Here is a 27,305-nt window from a genome sequence, read left to right as displayed (position 1 = left end):
ACAACTTGTTCTTGAATCGTACCGGTGTACCAAGTTTGAATTGTGCATCCTTCAAGTCACCATGAACCATCCTTCCTTTTCCATCTTTTTCTTCTTCCCTAACCTGTGACAAGAAACAATTTTTACCTTTGATGACCGACTTTGCAGCTTTAGGGCTAGTCACTGGTGCATCCTTACATGCAACTTTATGATTAGTCTCCTTCTCTTGAATATGCTGCTAAGCTTTGAAGACATTAAAGATCACCTTTTCCTCTTGGTCTTGAAGCACTATCAACCCATCATCCACATTGATGATTACTTTTGCCATTTTCATAAACGGCCTTCCAAGAATAATTGGAATCTTCTCATCTTCCTCCATCTCTATCACCACAAAATCCACTACGAATATAAGTTGCTTTATACAAACCACAACATCTTCCACTACACCATAGGGTTTCTTGGAAGATCCACCTGCCATGAGCAAAGTCACCTTGGTTGGCTTGACTTCAAGATCACCCATCCTTTCAAGCATAGATAAGGGCATCAAATTAATGCTTGATTCTAAATCAATTAAGGCCTTTCTTATATTCTCCTTCCCAATGACGTAAGGAATAGTAAAACTTCCTGGATCTTTCACTTTTGGAGGAAGTGGTTTCTCCAAAATAGTTCTGCATTCTCCCTGTTTATCACTAGTTTCCTCCTCTAAATATCTCTTCTTTACGAGGACTTTCTTCATATGCTTTGCATAAGAAGGAATTTGTTGTGCTTCAGTAAAAGGTATCTTAATCTCCAATTGCTTGAAGATCTCTTTAAAATGCTTATATTGTCTCTCTTTATCAAATTTTTCACTCCCCTTAGGATAAGGAAGAACTCTCTCACTTTTCTCACAATTTTTCACTCTCCTCTTCTTTTCTTTCTCTTTTTTCTCATCCTCACCTTTTCTCTCTTCTTTTTCGTCTCTCTTTTCTAACTCAACTCTCTCTTTTTCATCCACCCTCTCATCACATATACTCAAAATAGCTTTACACTCTTCCTTAGGGTTAACCTCAGTATTAGCCCAAAAACTCCTGTCAAGCATATCCTCAAACTTCTTAGCCATTTGGCCAACTTGGATCTCCAGATTTCTAATTGCAGCTTCAATGCTCTTGTGATTGGAGATAGTCACCTGAATAAATTGTTGAAGAGTTTCTTCAAGCTTTGTTGATCTCTCATTTAGCGCAGATACTTGTTGCCATAGTGATGGTTGCTGTTGTGGTCTATTAACTTGTCCTGCTTGTCCAACTTGTCCATTTTGACCTTGACCCATGCTTGGGTGAGGTTTTCACCCTTGGTTGAAGTTCTCTTGGCGGTATTGAAATTGATTTTGAAATTGATTAGCCATAAAATTGACATCTTCTAGGGCCTCCACTGGAAAATCACATTGACCATTGATATGGTCACCACCACACAATTCACAGAGTTGTTGTTGAACCTGTGAAACTTTCTTCAATTCCTTTGGCAACTGAGCGAGTGTCTTTGTCAAATTCTCCAAATGTTGAGTTATGATTTTATTTTGTGCAAGCAATGCATCTTGAGATTGCAATTGTAGGACTCCCTTCTGTTGAGGTGGAGCTCCTCTTTCATTATGCATCTCGTTGTCATTAGTAGCCATGTTATCTATCAATTCAAAAGCTTCCTCTGGAGTCTTGCATTTGATATTACCTCCAGCTAAGGCATCTAGCATCAATTTGGTTTGTGAACCAAGACCTCCAAGAAAAAGAATGACTACTGTTGCTTCGTCAAAGCCATGAGTGGGCGTCTTTCTCAACAAGCTCTTGTATCTATCCCATGCTTGACCTAGCGTTTCCTCCATACCTTGCCTGAAAGAAGAAATTTCTTGCTTCCCTTTGTTGATTTTGGATATTGGGAAGTACTTGTTTAAAAACTTTGAAACCACGACTTTCCATTCAGTAAAGCTATCCTTCGGAAAGAATTCAACCATAGCTTAGCATTGCCTCCCAATGAGAAAGGAAACAAGCTTAGCTTTATTGCATCATTCGGCACACCATTGATCTTCACAGTGTTGAAAATCTCGTTGAATGTGGTTAGATGCTCATATGGACTTTCATGTGATAGCCCATTAAATTGGTTGCTCTTCACCAATTGTATCAACGCCGGTTTCACCTCCATGTTTGCAGCATTGACCCTCGGCCTAGCAATGCTATTAAAGTGATGAGGGCCAACAACATTGGTGTAATCCACCAGAGTACGTCTACCATTATTTTCTCCAGCCATCTCTTCAGTACTCTGGTTAGATCTTTGGGGTGAGGGTTGTAGAAGTGTCTCCGGAGAAGGAAATAATTCTCTAGATGTTCGGATCCTTCTTCTCCTTCTACTTTCGTCCAATCCTTCAAGAAGAGGTTTCGTTGTTTTCTTGCTTCTAGTCCGAATTATATCCTGCATACACAAGAAAACAAAACCCTAGAAACAATTGTTAGCATAAAAAGATAAAAAAATATAGAAAAGATAAAAAGATAACAAAAATAAAAAGATAAACTAAAAAGATAAAAGGATAAAAACCAAGTCAAAACTAATCAAAATCACACAAATATAATAGTTAAACCACGAGTCCCCGACAATGGCGCCAAAAACTTGTTAACACTTCGGCAAGTGTAGCGAATCGTATCAAGTAATAATAAAATGGTAAGACCAAGTATCGTTTCCCAAAGGACTCACGGCCTAGACAGTTATGTGATTTCTTGATTAAATTAGACTTGTAAACAAAATCATTGTGTTTGAATTGCAGAAAATAAACATGAATGCAAGTTTTGATCAATTAGATTGAAAGAAGCAAAAGAGATTGACGTAAAATATGAATGATTATGTTGTTGGGGTTTCCGACTTATCCTATCCACTCTCATGTATTCATGAATTCATCTTTCTTCATTAATGTTAATGTCACTTTCTAATTTACCTTAAACCCAATGTCTCGGTGAGGAAAGCCTACTCCTAATCACTAGTTTATAATGTCTTGTCTCCCTAGCAATTATTCATGCATTACATTTGCACAAAAGCTTAAAGGCAATCGATCCTCCTATTCCTACGCCTAGGTAATATTGCTTCCGGGAGAATTTCCCCAGTTCTAGATTTACCTATATGTGTCCATATAGATAACATCAATGATCATGCAATTGAATGAGTTAAACAAAGCATGCATAGAGCGTAGAAGAAAAACCCTAACAATTAATGAAGCAAAACATATAAAATATAGAACCAATTCAATAAATAAGAGTTTCAAAGGATTACATCGGTTCCCCAACAACAATGGAGGTTTAGTTCACCATAGACATGGTGAAACTAGATGAAAATAATGAAAGATAGAACCCTAGAATTTGAAGAAAGGAGCTTCCGCATCAAAAATCCGCCTCTAAGGGGTAAAGAAAGTGTGATTTCACCTCTTTCTGTCCAAAGATATCAACCCTAGGTCGACTAAAACCTTATATAGTTTATTAAAAATTATAGAAAAATAGGCCCAAGCCCAATTAAATGGCGCTCAGCAGCAGAATTGCGCTCAGCTCCTTACTACTTCAACTTCTTTCATCTAATTCATCTTAATTCCTGCCAAAACAAGGAAAACCAAGAATAAAACCCATCCAACTCTCTTATTTCCAAAACTTAAGCAAAAACGTGATTTCAAACTAGTTTCTAAGTCATAAAGGTTGTTTTTAATATCAAAATTAAGTATAAAAATAACGGTTTTTCAACCGTTATCAAGTAGAACAATTTCTTGAATTTTCAAAGATGAATGCTTCAAACAATAATGGAAGAAAATATTGTCCTATGGGTATGAAGTATAGAAAAATGCGTGCATGCCCACACAATTGTGTCTTGTACAAGATCGAGTGTGCTAAGTTACGTCAATGTCCACAATATAGGGTATCACGATACACACATAAAGAGGGTGAATTTGAATGTGATGGTAAGGCTCCTCCTAAAAAGGTCTTGTGGTATCTTTGATGACATACCCGTATCCATGACCTAGCACATTCATGAAGAGTTGCAGACATCCATGGAAGATGGGCCTAGACTCTTTCTCTTGGGTCATCTTAAGTCATCATGAAGATTTAGTAGAGTAAGAATAATTTTGGGCCTTGTAATTTGGGCCAAGTAGTCTAGATTTTATTTAGGCTTTGTATTATGGGCCTAGTAGTGTAGGATTTCAATTGGGCCTTGTATTTTAGGCCAAGTAGAATAGGATTTTGACCAAACAAGTCTACAAAGGGCCAAGGCCCAAAGTTGACTGTGCATGGTCCTCCAAAATGGGTGTGTTGACCAAGGAGTCAACAATTTGGCTAAGCTTGGAGGACAAGGGAGCAAGATTTCGTCCAAGGCATGTGGAAGCTTCCCATTGCAGAGTTTTCTGCCTAGTTAGTGGCCATGTGTCACTCTAGGAATGGAGATTTTTTTCATAGGTAGTGGCCACATGTCACTCTCTCATTTGAGAGGATTTTTCCACTTGCCTCCCTCCAATTGGAGATGATTTCTCCTTGCTCTCCAAGCCAACCAAGGTGACTCTTTTAGGTTAAAGTTTCTGTCCATTTTGAGACACCTTAGCCTATAAATAGAGGTGCTCTCCATCATGTAATCACCTTTGATTAAGAGTAAAGTTATGCTGCCATTATTTTGCCATACTTCCTCCAAGAGTTGGCCAAACCTCTCTTAACACACCTTCCATCACCATGCAAACACCCAAAACCATGATAGCTTCCACCTTATACCACCACTATTTCGCATTCCATCTAAAACCTTGAGCATTTTGTTCTTGTTGGCTTAATTGCTTCTAGATTTGGCTTGTCCTAGCTAGAGCATTACCATCATTTGGTATCAGAGCCAGTTTCTTCAAAGAACTAAGTTTCTTGGTCCTGATCCTTTGTTATTTTCTTTTTGTTTAATGCTTTCCTTACTTGTCTTGTGTTTTTTTCATCTATCATTGTTTTTTCTAGCAGTAAACTATGACAATTTTCAAACTTAAACTGCATCTAGCCCAATTGTCCAAAAATATGTAAAATACCCAAATGAAATACCTTTGAGTCTAATTAAAAAAAAAACATTTCATTTGGAGTTCTATGAAAAAACGTTATGAGTAAAACACTCAGCAAAGGTCAAAGTTGCCAGAATGTTGTCATTAGCGTTTTTCAAGTTATGTTTTGTTAGTTTTGGCTACTGTTTTGTACCTTTTCGTTTTTGAGTCATTCCTTACAGTTTTTTTTGGTCAATATATGTTTGTTTGAGTCATTTTAAGCTTGAAATCATTCCATGTTGTCTAGAGTCATGTTTAGTCCTTTTGATGTCTCTATTTCCCAGTTGAAACTTTGAAAATCATAAAAAATATATATAAATAACTTAGTTTGCAAAAATGCACCATATACAACCATTTGAAGGTCTTATATTTGAGTTTTTAGGTTCATACTTGCCATTAGATCATTGGCAAGCTCTTAAATTGTTTTTTTCTCTATTGACATTTTTAGTTTTCAACTCCATTTTTATTACAGTAGGATTCTCTTCTATTTTGTGTTTCTTGTCTTTGTGGCTTTTAAAACCCATATATCACCTCTGTTCCAAGTATGTGGTGGTCTTATGTTGCACCTTAAAAGAGTGGAAAAAGAAGTGCTAAAAGCTTTTAAGCAAAAGGCTTCAAAAGAGTACCAAAAGAGAGCCTAGAAAAGTGCTAAAAATATTGTGTGCTTAGACCATTACCATTGTTTTTGTTCAATCTCTTTTGGAACGTGTTTTGCTCACTTTTATGGGTTTTTATCTTCACTTTCTAGTGGCTAAAAGTCTTGGCTATGATGTTAAAAGAGTGGCCTTAGTGACCCATTTGCTCAAAGTTTCCAAAAGACAACAAACACTCACTTTTCTTCTAGTAATTTGTTTTATGAATCTATTCTAGCACCTTTCAGTAGGATTTCTTTTGAGTGCTAACCTTTGTTTCTTAAGCTTTAATTTCTTGCTTGTCTTCTTGGGTTTCTTAGTTTTGTCATAATTAAATTCCTTTTGCAAAGCCTTTCTTGTTTTTAGACCTTTTTATTGCTTTTATTCCTTATTTCTTCTTGCACAATTTTGATTTTGGTTACCCTGTGTGGTGTAAGTTCTCTTTGTGAGGTGATCCAATATCTTAGAGGTAGCCTTCTAGGTGGTGGAGACCCAAAGGGAGCTTTAAGTCTAGAGTGGTAGCGAAAAAAAAGGAGAGAAACATCTTGGGAGGAAGCTTTGATTTGGTTGTAATTTTTGGCTTTGTAATCTTTTTTTTTTCTATTGTGACTCACGGCCTTGTTAGGTGTCTTGGCGCAGTCTTTGGTGCTCAATCCCATCTCCTGAGAAGAACCTTTATTTCTTAGTAAATTTTGTTTTTAGTTGGTTGGTTGGAGGAACCAAAATTCTTCTAACTTAATCATTAGGCAGCATAGCTAGTTTATTTGCTTCCTCTAATTGTGATAGCTTAGTGTGTGTCAACTTTAATTTCAATATTAGTTCCCTTTGAGAAATTTGGTTCAAGAGTACCTAAGGTAAACTTTGTCTAGAAAATGTTTGGTATTTAAGAAATCCATTGTGATTCACCTACCTTTCCTAGAAGTGAACTTTGGTGTCTTTTGCCTCCTTAAGTCTCTTAAGGAACTTTCTTTAAAATTGAAGTATTTTTTTGTTGCATTGCATCTTTTTGAAAACCTTTAAGGATGTCTAAGACTAATTCCTATGAAATTGGAAGTGACTCTAGTAAGGATGTAAAACCCACTTTGAAAAATTTAGCAAAAGAGCTAAAGTCACTTAAAATTTGACAAAGGCAAGAAACTCTTCTTAAAGAAAAAGAAAGAATTGAAAGAGAAGAGTATCTTGCTAAGTTGAAAGAAGAACTTAGAGTCCTTAATGAGAAACAACAAAAAGCCTAGGAGGAAATAAAAAGAAGTAGGAGTCATATAAGGAGGAGTTCTAAAACTCCAACTCAACTCACACACCATGAGGTAGATAGTAGGCTTGCAAACCAATACTATCAACCTCACCCATATAGAATTCATGATAGAGAGAACACTCCAAGAGAGGTTAGAGTAGACCTCTCCCATTTTCATGGTAAAGAAGATGTTGAGGCATACTTATATTGGGAGATGAAAGTTGAACAACTCTTTGAGTGTCATCAAGTGAGTGAGGAGAGAAAGGTCACATTGGCCACATTCAGTTTCCAAGGGAATGCCATGTATTGGTGGACCTCCCTTGTGAGAGAGAGAAGACTCTCTAATTTTCCCCAAGTCACCTATTGGAATGACTTGAAAAGTGCCATGAGAAGAAGGCACATTCCCTCATACTATCACAAGGAGCTAATGGAAAAACTCCAAAGGCTCCAACAAAGAGACATGACCATTGAGAGCTATAGGCAAAAGATGGAGCTCTACATGTTGAGAGCGGGAATTAGGGAGGAAGAAGAGACCACCATCTCTAGGTTTCTAAGTGGTCTTAATCTTGAGATTAGGGCTAGAGTGGAATTATTGCCCTACCAAAACTTAAATGACTTAGTACAAATTTTCATTAAGGTAGAGAAACAACTCTTAAGAAAAGGTTTGAAAGCTTTCCACTCTAAATCTAGTGTTAAGAAAGACTACAAGAGGGAGGGTAAGCAACTAGTAGAAGAAGAACCCTCTAGGAATCTAGGGAGGGAGAAGAGAGAAGAGGAAGAGAAAGAAAAAGAGAGGCCAAGGGTGGAAACATCATCTCACACTCACACTAATGAAATTAAGTGTTTCAAGTGTCTTGGTAAGGGTCACATTGCATCACAATGCCCCACCAAAAAGACCATGATCTTAAGGGGTATTGATTTATATAGTAGCCAAGATGAGAAAAGTGAGAGTGAGAGTGATAGAAGTGGTGCAAAGAAATAAGAAGAAAGTCTAAGTGAGGATGTCCATCCTTGTGAGGGAGAACTTCTTATGATAAGAAGGGTTCCCCGTAATCAACCTAGTTCACAAGAGCACACATAAAAAGATAACATCTTCCACACTAGATGTAAAATCTTAGACAAAACATGTTCCCTTTTTGTGGATAGTGGCTCATGTGCAAATTGTTGTAGCAGTAGGTTGGTTAACAAGCTTGGATTAGCTACTTTTCCTCATCTCAATCTTATAAACTTCAATGGATCAATGAAGACAAGGAATTGGAAGTTTATCAACAAGTGATGGTCAAGCTATCCTATGGATGCTTGTCATATTTTATTGGGAAGGCCTTGGCTTTTTGATAGAGAATCTCTACATAATGGCCACATCAATGAAATAACCATCACTCTTAATAAAAAGAAGTTTCATCCTCTCACACCTTCTCAAGCAGAAGAGGATCAAGCACATATGACAAACAAAGTAGCTACTTTTCCTCATCTCAATCTTATAAACTTCAATGGATCAATGAAGACAAGGAATTGGAAGTTTATCAACAAGTGATGGTCAAGCTATCCTATGGATGCTTGTCATATTTTATTGGGAAGGCCTTGGCTTTTTGATAGAGAATCTCTACATAATGGCCACATCAATGAAATAACCATCACTCTTAATAAAAAGAAGTTTCATCCTCTCACACCTTCTCAAGCAGAAGAGGATCAAGCACATATGACAAACAAAATAGAAAAAGAAGGTAATAAGAAAATAAAAGACACCTTTTGTTCTAAGTGTCAAAGCATGATGCACAAGTCTCAAGAATGCCCCAACAAGAAAATTATGATGTTAAGGGCCAAAAGCTTGAGTAAAAGTGTAAAGGTCTCCTTGCCACCTTCCTCTAGAAGCATGGCAAGAAAAGACCCAAAGCATCATTGTGTGGGAAATAAAATTTTCAATAAAAAGGCTTCTACTTTCTAGGACCTTAATCATTGATTTGATTTAAGGTGTATCCTTATTGGGAGCTATATCCTTCACACACTCACTATTATAACACTTGTTCTAACTTGTGTTATAAAATGGGTATTTGACCCTGGTGGAAAAATAATGAAGAATTGAAGATTATGAAGAAAAGGAAGTTGCCTTTAGCCCATGTTGAAGATTTGAGGGAAAATCCTTTTCAAGAGGGAGAGGATGATGACTTACCCTTAGCCATGACCTAACACATTCATGAAGAGTTAGAGACATCTATGGAAGATGGGCCTAGACTCTTTCGCTTGGGTCATCTTAAGTCATCATGAAGATTTAGTAGAGTAAGAATAATTTTGGGCCTTGTAATTTGGGCCAAGTAGTCTATATTTTATTTGGACTTTGTATTTGGGGCCGAGTAGTCTAGATTTTATTTGGGCTTTGTATTATGAGCCTAGTAGTTTAGGATTTCAATTGGGCCTTGTATTTTAGGTCAAGTAGAATAGGATTTTGACCAAACAAGTTCACAAAGGGCCAATGCCCAAAGTTGACTATGCTTGGACATCTAAAATGGGTGTGTTGACCAAGGAGTCAACATTTTGGCTAAGCTTGGAGGACAAGGGAGCAAGATTTCATCCAAGGCATGTGGAAGCTTCCCGTTGGAGAGTTTTCCTCCTATAGTTATTGGTCATGCGTCACTCTAGGAATGAAGAGTTTTTCCATAGGTAGTGGCCTCATGTCACTATGATTTGAGAGGATTTTTGCCGAGTCACCACACACAAGCATACATTTAAGTTTCTAAACAAACACATATTAACAATCATCATAATCATACTAAATAACATCTACTCCATAATTTAGACTCATAATATGCTACGTCACATATAAAAAAAAGGCAAGAGGAAAAAAATAAGAAAACAGGAATGTAGGCTCCGCTACCTCTTTCTTTTCATTTCTTTCTTCTTCCTTGTAAAAATTCAACCTTTAAAACCTCCATTTTCCTTTGACTTATTACCGTTTTTATTAAGATTCTCTCTCTAAACCGTTTTAAAAACCTAATATTTTAAAAAATATATAATATTTTATTTTTACTTATTATTATCTAACAATAATATATAACTGTATATAAGAATATCTTATAATATTTAACAATATCTCATTGTATCTTTATCTATTAATATTTTTTCAATTAAATAATTATTCATCGAATCTTATGTTTTTAAAAATCTTTTAACAAAAGTAATGTATTAGTTTTTACATTAACAAAAATTATTCATAACAAATAATGCACATTGTAACAAAATTCTACACTTAATTTAAAAATAATATAAAAATATGAAATAAATTTAACTTTAAAAGAATTAATATATTTTAAGAAATCTAACAAAAAATAATGAGAGTTAACTTATTAAATTTCGTTTTCATAATCCTGATGTATTTTAATTTAAACTATAATAGAAGTCTAACGAGATAATGTATTGTTAAATTAAAACTAATTTACTGAAATTTTAAAAAATAACTATAATTTAGTGAAAACATAACATTTTCTTATGATTGCTCTAACTATTTTACAAATACTTTGTGAAAATCAAATAATTTTCATGATACTAAATCATCAAAGTATCTAATTATGGTACCTATCCTACTTATATTTAATTAAAGGATTATATAAAGCATATATGATTTTATTAAACAAAAAATATAATTAAATTACTATAAGATAAAATACATTGACAAAGAAATAACTATATGTGACATCCCAAGCGCCATTTAATTGGGCTTGGGCCTATTTTTCTATAATTTTTAATAAACTATATAAGGTTTTAGTCGACCTAGGGTTGATATTTTTGGACAGAAAGAGGTGAAATCACACTTTCTTTACCCCCTTAGAGGCGGATTTTTGATGCAGAAGCTCCTTTCTTCAAATTCTAGGGTTCTATCTTTCATTATTTTCATCTAGTTTCACCATGTCTATGGTGAACTAAACCTCCATTGTTGTTGGGGAACCGATGTAATCCTTTGAAACTCTCATGTATTGTCTATGGTGAACTAAACCTCCATTGTTTATTTGCCTATAGAAGATGTATTGACTAAGAGATTTATTTCGGAATTTTTGATAGTTGCATAAGCATGAATATGGTTTCTTACTTTTAGAAAAGGCAGAGATAGAGATAAAGTTAAGTGGTATAAAATTTAGAGTAAAATAGTGAGGATGTAGTTAGATGCTACAGGAAATTTTCACTAGGTACGGAAATAAGAAGCTAGTGGTAGACAACCTTATATTTTTGTTTATAAATGATTGGAAATGAGATCTCTGCAGCATTCTCGTAAGTATAAATTGGTGGTTTTAAAGAATTGGTATGGGAGGGTCGTGAGAGTATTTGTTTTTAATAATAATTTGTTAAATATCAAATTTAGTTACTTTAATACGTTAGTCTTCTTTGTTGGAAATTGTTTACGTAAACTTAAATCATAAAAGTTTAATTAACATATTTTATTTAAGCCATGATGGTTTAAGAAAATATATTTTTGGTGTATTAGAAATTACATTCCAGAGGCCTTTTAATTTTATTGACGTATGACTTCAAATATTTTAGTGTGAGCATGTAGATAGTTTCACTTTTTGTTAATTTTATTAACTTTAAATATTGAAAGGAAGAAGCTATTAGACATATGATTGTACTAGGGTCATCCTTACTGATTAATGATAGAAGTATAAATGGTTGTAATGTAGTCTTAGGCATTCATAGAGAAATGATGAACTATTATTTATTTTGGGATTGTAGAAATCTATTACTTGGTGGCAACTTTAGCGTGTATATTTTGGTTTGATTTTGGTTCAAAGGAATTATGAAATGATCAAAAGTCTTGATTGGTGTGAAACTTTGAGAGGAATTATTGATTCAAGAGGTATATCCTATGATTTAAAGTGGTCGGATTGAATATGAAAGTAATATCTCTAGGTGAGATCATTTAGTGTATTGAATGAATGTAAGAGGCTTTCATATGGGGGTTATCCCTAACACTCTAACGGTCTCTCATTCTCACTTAGAGAGGATTGACGCGTGTGGTGAGAGTAGTGAGAGGTCTTAAGGTAGACGCTATCACTGGAGGTCTATTCCACGGTAACGGACTAGCCTTGTGTGTGGTCGGGTGAAACCCCTCGGCAATGGCTTTGCAAAGCAGTAGGGGCCACCACAAGTGCACAACCCGCCTCAGCTCTACATTCATTCCAAGTCCGGACGTGTCTAGAGTCTTAACATGATAGGATGCTTGTCTTGATAATTTTTATGACATAAATGCTTATGTTTATGATGACTAAGGTGTTTATGTGTGTATGGATATTTTGGGAAATGCTAGATTGATTGAAAATGAATTGTATGATTGTTTGAGACCTAGGTCACCCTTGCATTTGTATGTGTTGCATGTGTTTGCTTTCCCCCTTGTGATGATCATCCAATCCTTTGGATGTGAGCAGTAGGTGATGATGTACCTTTGGAGCAAGCTTTGGAAGTTGAGGAAGACCCAGCCCCTAGTGCTTAGGATTTCTACTAGCTCTTAATTTAAATAGCTCTTTATTTTGAAAGACTTCTAGCCTTCATTTTATCATGATCTGTATTTTGGAAACACTCTTTAGGTCCCATTGAACCTTTATTCAATCATGTATTTTGGAGAATTATGAACTTGTACTTAAGTTTTAAAACTTCCCAGCCAGACTTGGATAACTGTACTCCTTAATCCTATCTATTATGTACTCTTAACTGCTTTCTATTACTATAATCGATGCATTCTACATATATACATTGCTATATATTTTGGGATGTCACATATAGTTATTTCTTTGTCAATGTATTTTATCTTATAGTATTTTATGTATCATTCTTTTAAGCACATTGCATCAATTTGTTAAAATGAACTATATTTAGTTGTTAAAAAAAAGTTGATGTTGTAAAATTCCAATTTATTAGATTTACACTGAATTATTACAAGTTAGGCATTAAGTAATATTGTAAGTTAAGCATTAGGCATTAGCATTAAGTAATAGACCATTTCATAAACATATAATATATATTTTCAATTCTCCATGAATTTCAATGATACATTTTTTTAGAATATATAATTTTTTTTTCAAGAAATAAAGATCAATAAATACAAAACGGTATAAATATGCATCAACTATACTTTATCTGAGCATCAATAGTCTCACTGATTCACAACCTTCCTACCTACATGATCCTCTACTAATTACTTATAACATATAATTATCGCAAGTGAATAAACCACAACCAAATACGAAAAATAGAATAAGTTAATAGTATTTTATTCTATCGCATGTTATAACAAAAAAATTAAACAGAAACAACAATCCACACATTTCACATACAACAAATATTATTAATTAATTACATCTTATAATTCTAACATAACATATTCTAGACTCAATGCTCAAATATGCATTGAATCATACACTCGTGAAGTGCACTTGTCATATAATCATGAAAAAAGTGTCATGACCAACCCAAATTTATAAGGTCTCAATCTTAAGTGATTGGGTAAATTCACTTGTAGCATTGCCATAAAACGGGTCCTTTACCTAAAATCTCGCTATAAGAACTTTCCTCAACTATCACTACCTAAACCTCATCCTCTATATGAGACTGTGAGCTTAGTAAAGTTAGGATAACTTCGTAATGTGAACCTCTACTCAATGCATAACACTACAGTAACTAATATTACATTCCTCCTCAGGAACACCATATGCATACAATGTGTTACCAATAAGTTGCATTGGTATTTTAAAAGATAATGATTTTGAAGACGCTGCAAGAGAAGAACTCGAAGAATGAAGTTGTAATTTATTTAAAAGCACTTTTGTAGAATGAAAATGTATTAGGAATAACTTTGAACATGTAAACACTTAGAAATTTCCTGTCTTTACGATATCTGCGCATATAATTGATTATTTGATGTAATAATCGATTATCACGAGCCTTTTTGAAAAACCATTGCTGTCGCAGATAATCGATTATTGTTTGAAATAATCGATTATCCTGGTCTGGATGAGAATTGCCCAAGTCTCGCAGATAATTGATTATCTCTCAGGATAATCGATTATCACTCTTTTGAAAACCCTGTAACGAAATTGAATAATCGATTATTACTTAAAATAGTCGATTATCACAGGCAATTGTATTGTGTCTTTTTAATTTCAGACCTGTGGGCTATATATAGTTGTCTAAAAACCTTACAGGGTTTATACAGTCTGATCTGAGGAAGTTCTCAAGTGTTAGTTCATCACTCTTGTCAAGTTTTATTAATAGGAGAAGCTCGCGCTTTGTGTGTCAAAGGTCGGAGCGGTTCTCTTCAAGTTGGCAGAGTTGTTCTCTTCTGGTTCGTTGGTCGAAGGAAGATTCTAGCTGCACTTTTTCGGTTCGTCTGTCGAAGGAAAATGTTGGCTGCTCGCTTCCGATTCGTTCGTCGAAGGAAGGTTTTGATTTTCTATTTACATTCATTATTCTGTAATCTGTAGAAACTGTGAAACTATTTTTAGTGAAAAAGGTTAATCACTATTCATAATGATTAACGACTAGATGTAGAATCTTTTGATTCGAACCAGGATAAAAATTATTTGTGATTTTTCTACTCCCTACACTCTTTACATTTTCTGCACATCAACTGTTTGAGAAAACAATTAAGAGAAAATTAAAGGAACCATTTTTAAAATTGACCGAACAAGCTATTTGGTTTTAACAGTCTGTATCGTACTTTGAGTTTTAATATTTTCGCTGCGCAATATCGGTACCAATTGTTCCAACAATTGGTATTAGAGCTTGCTTTGATAGTTTTTCAAATTTTTCAAAAATGGGCGATCATAACCAAATGTATGCTAGGGGTGCTTCTATTGATAAACTTCCTTTGTTTACAGGGGAAAATTATGCTTTTTGGAAAATAAGAATGCAAATATTTTTGGAGTCTATTGATAGGGGTATTTGGGAAATTGTTTTGAATGATCCTTTTATTCCTATTGTAAATTTGAATGGTGTAGAGGAAGAAAAATCATATTTTCAATGGACTGCTGAAGAAAATAAACGAGCCCAATTTGATATAAAAGCTCGCAATATAATATCCTCTGTTTTGGTATTATATTAATTTTATAGGATTTCAGTGTGCAAAACGGCTCAGGAGATGTGGGAAGTTCTTCAAGTAACCCATGAAGGAACCGAGGATGTGAAGCGTGCTAGGAAAAACACCCTGATATAGGAGTATGAGATATTCAGGATGCAACAGGGTGAAACCATCGCTGATGTGCAAAAACGCTTCACACATATCGTCAACCATCTTTTTGGTTTAGGTAAAAAATTTGACACTGGCGAATTAAATGTTAAAATTTTGAAATCTTTGAACATGACATGGAAACCAAAGGTTACTGCAATAACTAAGTCCTAGGACTTAACGTCCATTCCTATGGCTGAGCTTTTTGGAAAGTTGAGAGGGCACAAGCTCGAGTTGAATAGACTAAGGGCTGAGGAAGCCCAAGGAAAGAACAAAACATTGGCCTTCAAATCTGAACATTCAAAAAGTAAGAGTTCAGAAAAGGATGAGGAATCTGAAGATGGAGACTCAGACGATGAAGATATGATTCACATGTTTAGAAAATTCAACAAGTTCATGAAATCTAGAGGCAAGGAAAAAATTAGAAAGGAGCAAAAGAAGAAACAAAGATCTTCTTCAAATTACAGGTGTTATGGTTGCGGAGAAAAAGGGCACGTTAATGCGGATTGTCCAAACCTTAAAAGGGGTGAAGAAAAGAAGTCTTTCAAGAAGAAGACTGCTTACGCTGCTTGGGAAGAAAATGACTCAAGCTCAACTAGTTCAAGTGTTTCCAATGAAGAAGCCAACTTGTGTTTGACGCTAAATATTGATGACTCTACAAGCCAAGTAAGTTGTTCTAGTTCTGAAACTTCTGAGTTTGACTTGCAAAAAGCCTTTCTTGAATTGCTAAATGAATCTGAAAAATTGGATGTTGCTCATAAAAATTTGAAAAATGAGTTTAAGGATTTGAAAATTAAATATGAGAAGGCATTAAATGAAGAAGTTATTTTAAAGAATAAAATCTACAATTTAGAAATGAAAGAGTCTTCAAATATTGAACATCTTGTTGAAGTGGCATGCTTGATATTGATATCCTTGAAAATCTTCTTGAAGTGGCAACTACAAAGAATAATGTTGACATGCCTATACTTGTTAAAAAGGTTTATAAAAACAAAAGTGTGCATAAAGGGGAGTATATTTGCTTTTTGCTTATGCTCAAAAAGGGGGAGAAGAACAAATTCATAATGCAGTTACCGCTAACTTGTTTCTTTGTTTGTAAGTTTGAATTTTTTATGCAGATAACACAAAGTTTCTTTTAAACAAATGATTTTTTATCATCATCAAAAAAGGGGTGATTGTTACCAATAAGGTGCATTGGTATTTTAAAAGATAATGATTTTGATGATGTTGCAAGAGAAGAACTCGAAGAATGAAGTTGTAATTTATTTGAAAGCACTTTTGTAGACTGAAAATGTTTTAGGAATAACTTTGAACAGGTAAACACTTAGAAATTTTCTGTCTTTAGGATATCCACGCATATAATCGATTATTTGATGTAATAATCCATTATCACGAGCCTTTTTGAAAAACCATTGCACTCGTAGATAATTGATTATTGTTTGAAATAATTGATTATCCTGGTCCGGATGAGAATTGCCAAAGTCTCGCAGATAATTGATTATCCCTCAGGATAATCGATTATCACTCTTTTGAAAACCCTGTAACGGACTTGAATAATTGATTATTACTTACAATAATCGATTATCACTAGCAGTTGTATTGTGTCTTTTTAATTTCAGACTTGTGGGCTATATATAGTTGTCTAAAACCCTTAGAGGGTTTATCTAAGTCATTTGATAATACAGTCTAATCTAAGGAAGTTCTCAAGTGTTAGTTCATCACTCTTGTCAAGTTTTATTAATAGGAGAAGCTCGCGCTTTGTGTGTCAAAGGTCGGAGCGGTTCTCTTCAAGTTGGCAGAGTTGTTCTCTTCTGGTTCGTTGGTCGAAGGAAGATTCTAGCTGCACTTTTCCGGTTCGTCTGTCGAAGGAAAATGTTGGCTGCTCGCTTCCGATTCGTTCGTCGAAGGAAGGTTTTGATTTTCTATTTACATTCATTATTCTGTAATCTGTAGAAACTGTGAAACTATTTTTAGTGAAAAAGGTTAATCACTATTCATAATGATTAACGACTAGATGTAGAATCTTTTGATTCGAACCAGGATAAAAATTATTTGTGATTTTTCTACTCCCTACACTCTTTACATTTTCTGCACATCAACTGTTTGAGAAAACAATTAAGAGAAAATTAAAGGAACCATTTTTAAAATTGACCGAACAAGCTATTTGGTTTTAACAGTCTGTATCGTACTTTGAGTTTTAATATTTTCGCTGCGCAATATCGGTACCAATTGTTCCAACAATTGGTATTAGAGCTTGCTTTGATAGTTTTTCAAATTTTTCAAAAATGGGCGATCATAACCAAATGTATGCTAGGGGTGCTTCTATTGATAGACTTCCTTTGTTTACAGGGGAAAATTATGCTTTTTGGAAAATAAGAATGCAAATATTTTTGGAGTCTATTGATAGGGGTATTTGGGAAATTGTTTTGAATGATCCTTTTATTCCTATTGTAAATTTGAATGGTGTAGAGGAAGAAAAATCATATTTTCAATGGACTGCTGAAGAAAATAGACGAGCCCAATTTGATGTAAAAGCTCGCAATATAATATCCTCTGTTTTGGTATTAGATTAATTTTATAGGATTTCAGTGTGCAAAACGGCTCAGGAGATGTGGGAAGTTCTTCAAGTAACCCATGAAGGAACCGAGGATGTGAAGCGTGCTAGGAAAAACACCCTGATATAGGAGTATGAGATATTCAGGATGCAACAGGGTGAAACCATCGCTGATGTGCAAAAACGCTTCACACATATCGTCAACCATCTTTTTGGTTTAGGTAAAAAATTTGACACTGGCGAATTAAATGTTAAAATTTTGAAATCTTTGAACATGACATGGAAACCAAAGGTTACTGCAATAACTAAGTCCCAGGACTTAACCTCCATTCCTATGGCTGAGCTTTTTGGAAAGTTGAGAGGGCACAAGCTCGAGTTGAATAGACTAAGGGCTGAGGAAGCCCAAGGAAAGAACAAAACATTGGCCTTCAAATCTGAACATTCAAAAAGTAAGAGTTCAGAAAAGGATGAGGAATCTGAAGATGGAGACTCAGACGATGAAGATATGATTCACATGTTTAGAAAATTCAACAAGTTCATGAAATCTAGAGGCAAGGAAAAAATTAGAAAGGAGCAAAAGAAGAAACAAAGATCTTCTTCAAATTACAGGTGTTATGGTTGCGGAGAAAAAGGGCACGTTAATGCGGATTGTCCAAACCTTAAAAGGGGTGAAGAAAAGAAGTCTTTCAAGAAGAAGACTGCTTACGCTGCTTGGGAAGAAAATGACTCAAGCTCAACTAGTTCAAGTGTTTCCAATGAAGAAGCCAACTTGTGTTTGACGCTAAATATTGATGACTCTACAAGCCAAGTAAGTTGTTCTAGTTCTGAAACTTCTGAGTTTGACTTGCAAAAAGCCTTTCTTGAATTGCTAAATGAATCTGAAAAATTGGATGTTGCTCATAAAAATTTGAAAAATGAGTTTAAGGATTTGAAAATTAAATATGAGAAGGCATTAAATGAAGAAGTTATTTTAAAGAATAAAATCTACAATTTAGAAATGAAAGAGTCTTCAAATATTGAACATCTTGTTGAAGTGGCATGCTTGATATTGATATCCTTGAAAATCTTCTTGAAGTGGCAACTACAAAGAATAATGTTGACATGCCTATACTTGTTAAAAAGGTTTATAAAAACAAAAGTGTGCATAAAGGGGAGTATATTTGCTTTTTGCTTATGCTCAAAAAGGGGGAGAAGAACAAATTCATAATGCAGTTACCGCTAACTTGTTTCTTTGTTTGTAAGTTTGAATTTTTTATGCAGATAACACAAAGTTTCTTTTAAACAAATGATTTTTTATCATCATCAAAAAAGGGGTGATTGTTACCAATAAGGTGCATTGGTATTTTAAAAGATAATGATTTTGATGATGTTGCAAGAGAAGAACTCGAAGAATGAAGTTGTAATTTATTTGAAAGCACTTTTGTAGACTGAAAATGTTTTAGGAATAACTTTGAACAGGTAAACACTTAGAAATTTTCTGTCTTTAGGATATCCACGCATATAATCGATTATTTGATGTAATAATCCATTATCACGAGCCTTTTTGAAAAACCATTGCACTCGTAGATAATTGATTATTGTTTGAAATAATTGATTATCCTGGTCCGGATGAGAATTGCCAAAGTCTCGCAGATAATTGATTATCCCTCAGGATAATCGATTATCACTCTTTTGAAAACCCTGTAACGGACTTGAATAATTGATTATTACTTACAATAATCGATTATCACTAGCAGTTGTATTGTGTCTTTTTAATTTCAGACTTGTGGGCTATATATAGTTGTCTAAAACCCTTAGAGGGTTTATCTAAGTCATTTGATAATACAGTCTAATCTAAGGAAGTTCTCAAGTGTTAGTTCATCACTCTTGTCAAGTTTTATTAATAGGAGAAGCTCGCGCTTTGTGTGTCAAAGGTCGGAGCGGTTCTCTTCAAGTTGGCAGAGTTGTTCTCTTCTGGTTCGTTGGTCGAAGGAAGATTCTAGCTGCACTTTTCCGGTTCGTCTGTCGAAGGAAAATGTTGGCTGCTCGCTTCCGATTCGTTCGTCGAAGGAAGGTTTTGATTTTCTATTTACATTCATTATTCTGTAATCTGTAGAAACTGTGAAACTATTTTTAGTGAAAAAGGTTAATCACTATTCATAATGATTAACGACTAGATGTAGAATCTTTTGATTCGAACCAGGATAAAAATTATTTGTGATTTTTCTACTCCCTACACTCTTTACATTTTCTGCACATCAACTGTTTGAGAAAACAATTAAGAGAAAATTAAAGGAACCATTTTTAAAATTGACCGAACAAGCTATTTGGTTTTAACAGTCTGTATCGTACTTTGAGTTTTAATATTTTCGCTGCGCAATATCGGTACCAATTGTTCCAACAATTGGTATTAGAGCTTGCTTTGATAGTTTTTCAAATTTTTCAAAAATGGGCGATCATAACCAAATGTATGCTAGGGGTGCTTCTATTGATAGACTTCCTTTGTTTACAGGGGAAAATTATGCTTTTTGGAAAATAAGAATGCAAATATTTTTGGAGTCTATTGATAGGGGTATTTGGGAAATTGTTTTGAATGATCCTTTTATTCCTATTGTAAATTTGAATGGTGTAGAGGAAGAAAAATCATATTTTCAATGGACTGCTGAAGAAAATAGACGAGCCCAATTTGATGTAAAAGCTCGCAATATAATATCCTCTGTTTTGGTATTAGATTAATTTTATAGGATTTCAGTGTGCAAAACGGCTCAGGAGATGTGGGAAGTTCTTCAAGTAACCCATGAAGGAACCGAGGATGTGAAGCGTGCTAGGAAAAACACCCTGATATAGGAGTATGAGATATTCAGGATGCAACAGGGTGAAACCATCGCTGATGTGCAAAAACGCTTCACACATATCGTCAACCATCTTTTTGGTTTAGGTAAAAAATTTGACACTGGCGAATTAAATGTTAAAATTTTGAAATCTTTGAACATGACATGGAAACCAAAGGTTACTGCAATAACTAAGTCCCAGGACTTAACCTCCATTCCTATGGCTGAGCTTTTTGGAAAGTTGAGAGGGCACAAGCTCGAGTTGAATAGACTAAGGGCTGAGGAAGCCCAAGGAAAGAACAAAACATTGGCCTTCAAATCTGAACATTCAAAAAGTAAGAGTTCAGAAAAGGATGAGGAATCTGAAGATGGAGACTCAGACGATGAAGATATGATTCACATGTTTAGAAAATTCAACAAGTTCATGAAATCTAGAGGCAAGGAAAAAATTAGAAAGGAGCAAAAGAAGAAACAAAGATCTTCTTCAAATTACAGGTGTTATGGTTGCGGAGAAAAAGGGCACGTTAATGCGGATTGTCCAAACCTTAAAAGGGGTGAAGAAAAGAAGTCTTTCAAGAAGAAGACTGCTTACGCTGCTTGGGAAGAAAATGACTCAAGCTCAACTAGTTCAAGTGTTTCCAATGAAGAAGCCAACTTGTGTTTGACGCTAAATATTGATGACTCTACAAGCCAAGTAAGTTGTTCTAGTTCTGAAACTTCTGAGTTTGACTTGCAAAAAGCCTTTCTTGAATTGCTAAATGAATCTGAAAAATTGGATGTTGCTCATAAAAATTTGAAAAATGAGTTTAAGGATTTGAAAATTAAATATGAGAAGGCATTAAATGAAGAAGTTATTTTAAAGAATAAAATCTACAATTTAGAAATGAAAGAGTCTTCAAATATTGAACATCTTGTTGAAGTGGCATGCTTGATATTGATATCCTTGAAAATCTTCTTGAAGTGGCAACTACAAAGAATAATGTTGACATGCCTATACTTGTTAAAAAGGTTTATAAAAACAAAAGTGTGCATAAAGGGGAGTATATTTGCTTTTTGCTTATGCTCAAAAAGGGGGAGAAGAACAAATTCATAATGCAGTTACCGCTAACTTGTTTCTTTGTTTGTAAGTTTGAATTTTTTATGCAGATAACACAAAGTTTCTTTTAAACAAATGATTTTTTATCATCATCAAAAAAGGGGTGATTGTTACCAATAAGGTGCATTGGTATTTTAAAAGATAATGATTTTGATGATGTTGCAAGAGAAGAACTCGAAGAATGAAGTTGTAATTTATTTGAAAGCACTTTTGTAGACTGAAAATGTTTTAGGAATAACTTTGAACAGGTAAACACTTAGAAATTTTCTGTCTTTAGGATATCCACGCATATAATCGATTATTTGATGTAATAATCCATTATCACGAGCCTTTTTGAAAAACCATTGCACTCGTAGATAATTGATTATTGTTTGAAATAATTGATTATCCTGGTCCGGATGAGAATTGCCAAAGTCTCGCAGATAATTGATTATCCCTCAGGATAATCGATTATCACTCTTTTGAAAACCCTGTAACGGACTTGAATAATTGATTATTACTTACAATAATCGATTATCACTAGCAGTTGTATTGTGTCTTTTTAATTTCAGACTTGTGGGCTATATATAGTTGTCTAAAACCCTTAGAGGGTTTATCTAAGTCATTTGATAATACAGTCTAATCTAAGGAAGTTCTCAAGTGTTAGTTCATCACTCTTGTCAAGTTTTATTAATAGGAGAAGCTCGCGCTTTGTGTGTCAAAGGTCGGAGCGGTTCTCTTCAAGTTGGCAGAGTTGTTCTCTTCTGGTTCGTTGGTCGAAGGAAGATTCTAGCTGCACTTTTCCGGTTCGTCTGTCGAAGGAAAATGTTGGCTGCTCGCTTCCGATTCGTTCGTCGAAGGAAGGTTTTGATTTTCTATTTACATTCATTATTCTGTAATCTGTAGAAACTGTGAAACTATTTTTAGTGAAAAAGGTTAATCACTATTCATAATGATTAACGACTAGATGTAGAATCTTTTGATTCGAACCAGGATAAAAATTATTTGTGATTTTTCTACTCCCTACACTCTTTACATTTTCTGCACATCAACTGTTTGAGAAAACAATTAAGAGAAAATTAAAGGAACCATTTTTAAAATTGACCGAACAAGCTATTTGGTTTTAACAGTCTGTATCGTACTTTGAGTTTTAATATTTTCGCTGCGCAATATCGGTACCAATTGTTCCAACAATTGGTATTAGAGCTTGCTTTGATAGTTTTTCAAATTTTTCAAAAATGGGCGATCATAACCAAATGTATGCTAGGGGTGCTTCTATTGATAGACTTCCTTTGTTTACAGGGGAAAATTATGCTTTTTGGAAAATAAGAATGCAAATATTTTTGGAGTCTATTGATAGGGGTATTTGGGAAATTGTTTTGAATGATCCTTTTATTCCTATTGTAAATTTGAATGGTGTAGAGGAAGAAAAATCATATTTTCAATGGACTGCTGAAGAAAATAGACGAGCCCAATTTGATGTAAAAGCTCGCAATATAATATCCTCTGTTTTGGTATTAGATTAATTTTATAGGATTTCAGTGTGCAAAACGGCTCAGGAGATGTGGGAAGTTCTTCAAGTAACCCATGAAGGAACCGAGGATGTGAAGCGTGCTAGGAAAAACACCCTGATATAGGAGTATGAGATATTCAGGATGCAACAGGGTGAAACCATCGCTGATGTGCAAAAACGCTTCACACATATCGTCAACCATCTTTTTGGTTTAGGTAAAAAATTTGACACTGGCGAATTAAATGTTAAAATTTTGAAATCTTTGAACATGACATGGAAACCAAAGGTTACTGCAATAACTAAGTCCCAGGACTTAACCTCCATTCCTATGGCTGAGCTTTTTGGAAAGTTGAGAGGGCACAAGCTCGAGTTGAATAGACTAAGGGCTGAGGAAGCCCAAGGAAAGAACAAAACATTGGCCTTCAAATCTGAACATTCAAAAAGTAAGAGTTCAGAAAAGGATGAGGAATCTGAAGATGGAGACTCAGACGATGAAGATATGATTCACATGTTTAGAAAATTCAACAAGTTCATGAAATCTAGAGGCAAGGAAAAAATTAGAAAGGAGCAAAAGAAGAAACAAAGATCTTCTTCAAATTACAGGTGTTATGGTTGCGGAGAAAAAGGGCACGTTAATGCGGATTGTCCAAACCTTAAAAGGGGTGAAGAAAAGAAGTCTTTCAAGAAGAAGACTGCTTACGCTGCTTGGGAAGAAAATGACTCAAGCTCAACTAGTTCAAGTGTTTCCAATGAAGAAGCCAACTTGTGTTTGACGCTAAATATTGATGACTCTACAAGCCAAGTAAGTTGTTCTAGTTCTGAAACTTCTGAGTTTGACTTGCAAAAAGCCTTTCTTGAATTGCTAAATGAATCTGAAAAATTGGATGTTGCTCATAAAAATTTGAAAAATGAGTTTAAGGATTTGAAAATTAAATATGAGAAGGCATTAAATGAAGAAGTTATTTTAAAGAATAAAATCTACAATTTAGAAATGAAAGAGTCTTCAAATATTGAACATCTTGTTGAAGTGGCATGCTTGATATTGATATCCTTGAAAATCTTCTTGAAGTGGCAACTACAAAGAATAATGTTGACATGCCTATACTTGTTAAAAAGGTTTATAAAAACAAAAGTGTGCATAAAGGGGAGTATATTTGCTTTTTGCTTATGCTCAAAAAGGGGGAGAAGAACAAATTCATAATGCAGTTACCGCTAACTTGTTTCTTTGTTTGTAAGTTTGAATTTTTTATGCAGATAACACAAAGTTTCTTTTAAACAAATGATTTTTTATCATCATCAAAAAAGGGGTGATTGTTACCAATAAGGTGCATTGGTATTTTAAAAGATAATGATTTTGATGATGTTGCAAGAGAAGAACTCGAAGAATGAAGTTGTAATTTATTTGAAAGCACTTTTGTAGACTGAAAATGTTTTAGGAATAACTTTGAACAGGTAAACACTTAGAAATTTTCTGTCTTTAGGATATCCACGCATATAATCGATTATTTGATGTAATAATCCATTATCACGAGCCTTTTTGAAAAACCATTGCACTCGTAGATAATTGATTATTGTTTGAAATAATTGATTATCCTGGTCCGGATGAGAATTGCCAAAGTCTCGCAGATAATTGATTATCCCTCAGGATAATCGATTATCACTCTTTTGAAAACCTTGTAACGGACTTGAATAATTGATTATTACTTACAATAATCGATTATCACTAGCAGTTGTATTGTGTCTTTTTAATTTCAGACCTGTGGGCTATATATAGTTGTCTAAAACCCTTAGAGGGTTTATCTAAGTCATTTGATAATACAGTCTAATCTAAGGAAGTTCTCAAGTGTTAGTTTATCACTCTTGTCAAGTTTTATTAATAGGAGAAGCTCGCGCTTTGTGTGTCAAAGGTCGGAGCGGTTCTCTTCAAGTTGGCAGAGTTGTTCTCTTCTGGTTCGTTGGTTGAAGGAAGATTCTAGCTGCACTCTTCCGGTTCGTCTGTCGAAGGAAAGTGTTGGCTTCTCGCTTCCGGTTTGTTTGTCGAAGGAAGCTTCCTTCTAGTTCATTCGTCGAAGGAAAGTTTTGCTTTTCTATTTACATTCACTATTCTGTAATCTATACAAACTGTGAAACTATTTTTAGTGAAAAAGGTTAATAACTATTCATAGTGATTAACGACTGGACGTAGAATCTTTTGATTCAAACCAGGATAAAAATCATTTGTGTGATTTTTCTACTCCCTACACTCTTTACATTTTCTTCACATCAATTGTTTGATAAAACGTTTAAGAGAAAATTAAAGGAACCATTTTTAAAGTTGACCGAACAAGCTCTTTGCTTTTAACAATCTGTATCGTACTTTGAGTTTTAATATTTCCGCTGTGCAATATCGGTATCGTTTGTTCCAACACAATGTACAATATCTCCATCTAAAATATTTCATAGTCCCAACCCTGTTTCCACCTCTTAAAATCATAACCATTCAATAACATTGTAAATTCTCATTATAATTCCAGAATTCAACAATTCATCATATAAAACAATTCACAGACTCGCTCAATGACTAGGCAACTCACTCAGTGAATCAATCTTTGGAAACAAACACGTTTAAATTCGCCTAGCAAGGGTAGACTCGCTTAATGACCAAACCTCCCCTACCTCTCATCCATTTTTTAATTCTCCTCTCACTCAGTGACTTATTCACTCCTGTAGTGACTTAGGCTTTGGGAGCTTATAAAATCAAGCTCGCCTCGCGAGCTGTGACTCGTTCAACGAGTGAAAGGCCCTTATTCTTTTAGTAGTGGCCACATGACACTCTAGGAATGGAGAGGATTGTGTTTTTATGAGTGGCCACATGTCCTATCATCATTGGAGAGGATTTGTGGAAACTTATTCATTCCTTAGAAGGTCTCTTTTTTTATGAGTGAGAGCAAAGGTGGGAGATCATGCTTTTAGGGTTAGAAGGAGACACTCTTAGCTTATAAATAGAGGTGTTTCCACCCTTGTATCTTATCTTGGATTAATATAATATTATGATGCAAATTATGGCCATGCACTTTCTAGATCAAGACTAGAGCAACCCTAGAGGCCTCTCTAGTCACCTTCCTCCTTGAAAAGGCCTCACTTGTAAGACCCGTATAAATAAAATGATGGTTTAATTTAATTTTTTTATATTGAGATATTTAATAATAAATTATTTTGTGATATGGTGTTGAGAAATATTTAAAGAGGTAAATTAAATTAAATTAATATTGGTTTTTATGTTAAATTTTGAAAAAAGTTTGAAAGAGTTCTTAAATATAATTGTTTGTGCTATTGTATCAACGGATGGAGTTTGGTCTAGTGGTTGTTATGTGTGAAAAGGGGGTGTGTATGTGTTTGGTCTCAAGTTTACACCCTTTGAAGATTAAAAAGACTCTTAAAAACTGACAAATAAGTATCTGATTAATCTACATCATGATAAATGTATATATTTTAATTAATTAAAAAAATGAGAAATAAGTATATGATCAATAGTTAATATTATTTTTAAATTAGAAACAGAGAAGTTTAAACAAGATAGTAATTAACAAGTGATTGAAACAATAGTAATTTATTTATATTAACCTCTTTATCCTTGATGAGACCAATAAATAGACACACTGTTTTTTTCCTAAGAATATGGGAAGCATGATTTTGAATGAATATGGTTGTCTAAGCATAATTCTTGAGGGATTTTGACGTTTTTGCATGATTGATTGAAATTGGACCGATTAAATTGCTTGCTTAAGGTCTGAAACTAGGAAAAATGCATGTGGGTGGAGATTAGAGGCCGGCTAGTGCCATTATGCAGAAAAATACTGATCGTTGCTCAGCGCTAGTTACCGTTGAACGCGATTTCTGCAGAATTTTGATTTTTGTGCTTGCTTGCTGTTTCCTTGCACAGGTGACGCTGAGGGATACTGTTTTGCCCTTAGTGATGATAGGAAGAGTGTTAGGAAGTTGTTTGTGGGTTACTAATGCTTAATAATTCTTGTGGTTTTGTGAATTGTGTTTAATGTAGGGATGGCCTCCTCATCGGGCAAAAGAATCAAGACTGTGGGAAATAAGAGGAAGGAACCAGAACGCCCCTATTCCAACAAGTTCCATTTCCCGTAGACATGAGCAACACTTCCTCACTGTCCAAGATAGAAGGCTCTTGATGGAGCGGAAGGCGGGTTTAATACTAGACTTGGCTCCACAATATGGAGAGGAACTGGATAGCAGA

At 34.6% G+C, this 27,305-nt stretch overlaps 1 protein-coding gene across 1 annotated transcript; it reads left to right on the top strand.

Annotated features, from left to right (window-relative positions):
* The first annotated feature begins 15,302 nt into the window (after positions 1–15,302).
* On the top strand, positions 15,303–27,065 carry LOC128197520 (uncharacterized). The gene is made up of 9 exons (XM_052879575.1): positions 15,303–15,484; positions 15,578–15,776; positions 17,957–18,180; positions 18,274–18,472; positions 20,653–20,876; positions 20,970–21,168; positions 23,349–23,572; positions 23,666–23,864; positions 26,985–27,065. Exons 1-9 carry the CDS (start codon positions 15,303–15,305, stop codon positions 27,063–27,065), a joined length of 1,731 nt encoding a protein of 576 aa, XP_052735535.1.
* Positions 27,066–27,305: the final 240 nt, after the last annotated feature.

Source organism: Vigna angularis, chromosome 6, assembly GCF_016808095.1.
Source record: "Vigna angularis cultivar LongXiaoDou No.4 chromosome 6, ASM1680809v1, whole genome shotgun sequence".
NCBI classification, from domain to species: Eukaryota; Viridiplantae; Streptophyta; class Magnoliopsida; order Fabales; family Fabaceae; genus Vigna; species Vigna angularis.
This window is presented reverse-complemented; position numbering and strand designations above follow the sequence as displayed.

Coding starts and splice junctions, on each gene's coding strand:
- LOC128197520 (XM_052879575.1), top strand. CDS start 15,303: ATGGCTGAGCTTTTTGGAAAGTTGAGAGGGCACAAGCTCGAGTTGAAT. Junction 15,777..17,956: donor TTGATGACTCTACAAGCCAA/GTAAGTTGTTCT, acceptor TGGAAACCAAAG/GTTACTGCAATAACTAAGTC. Junction 18,473..20,652: donor TTGATGACTCTACAAGCCAA/GTAAGTTGTTCT, acceptor TGGAAACCAAAG/GTTACTGCAATAACTAAGTC.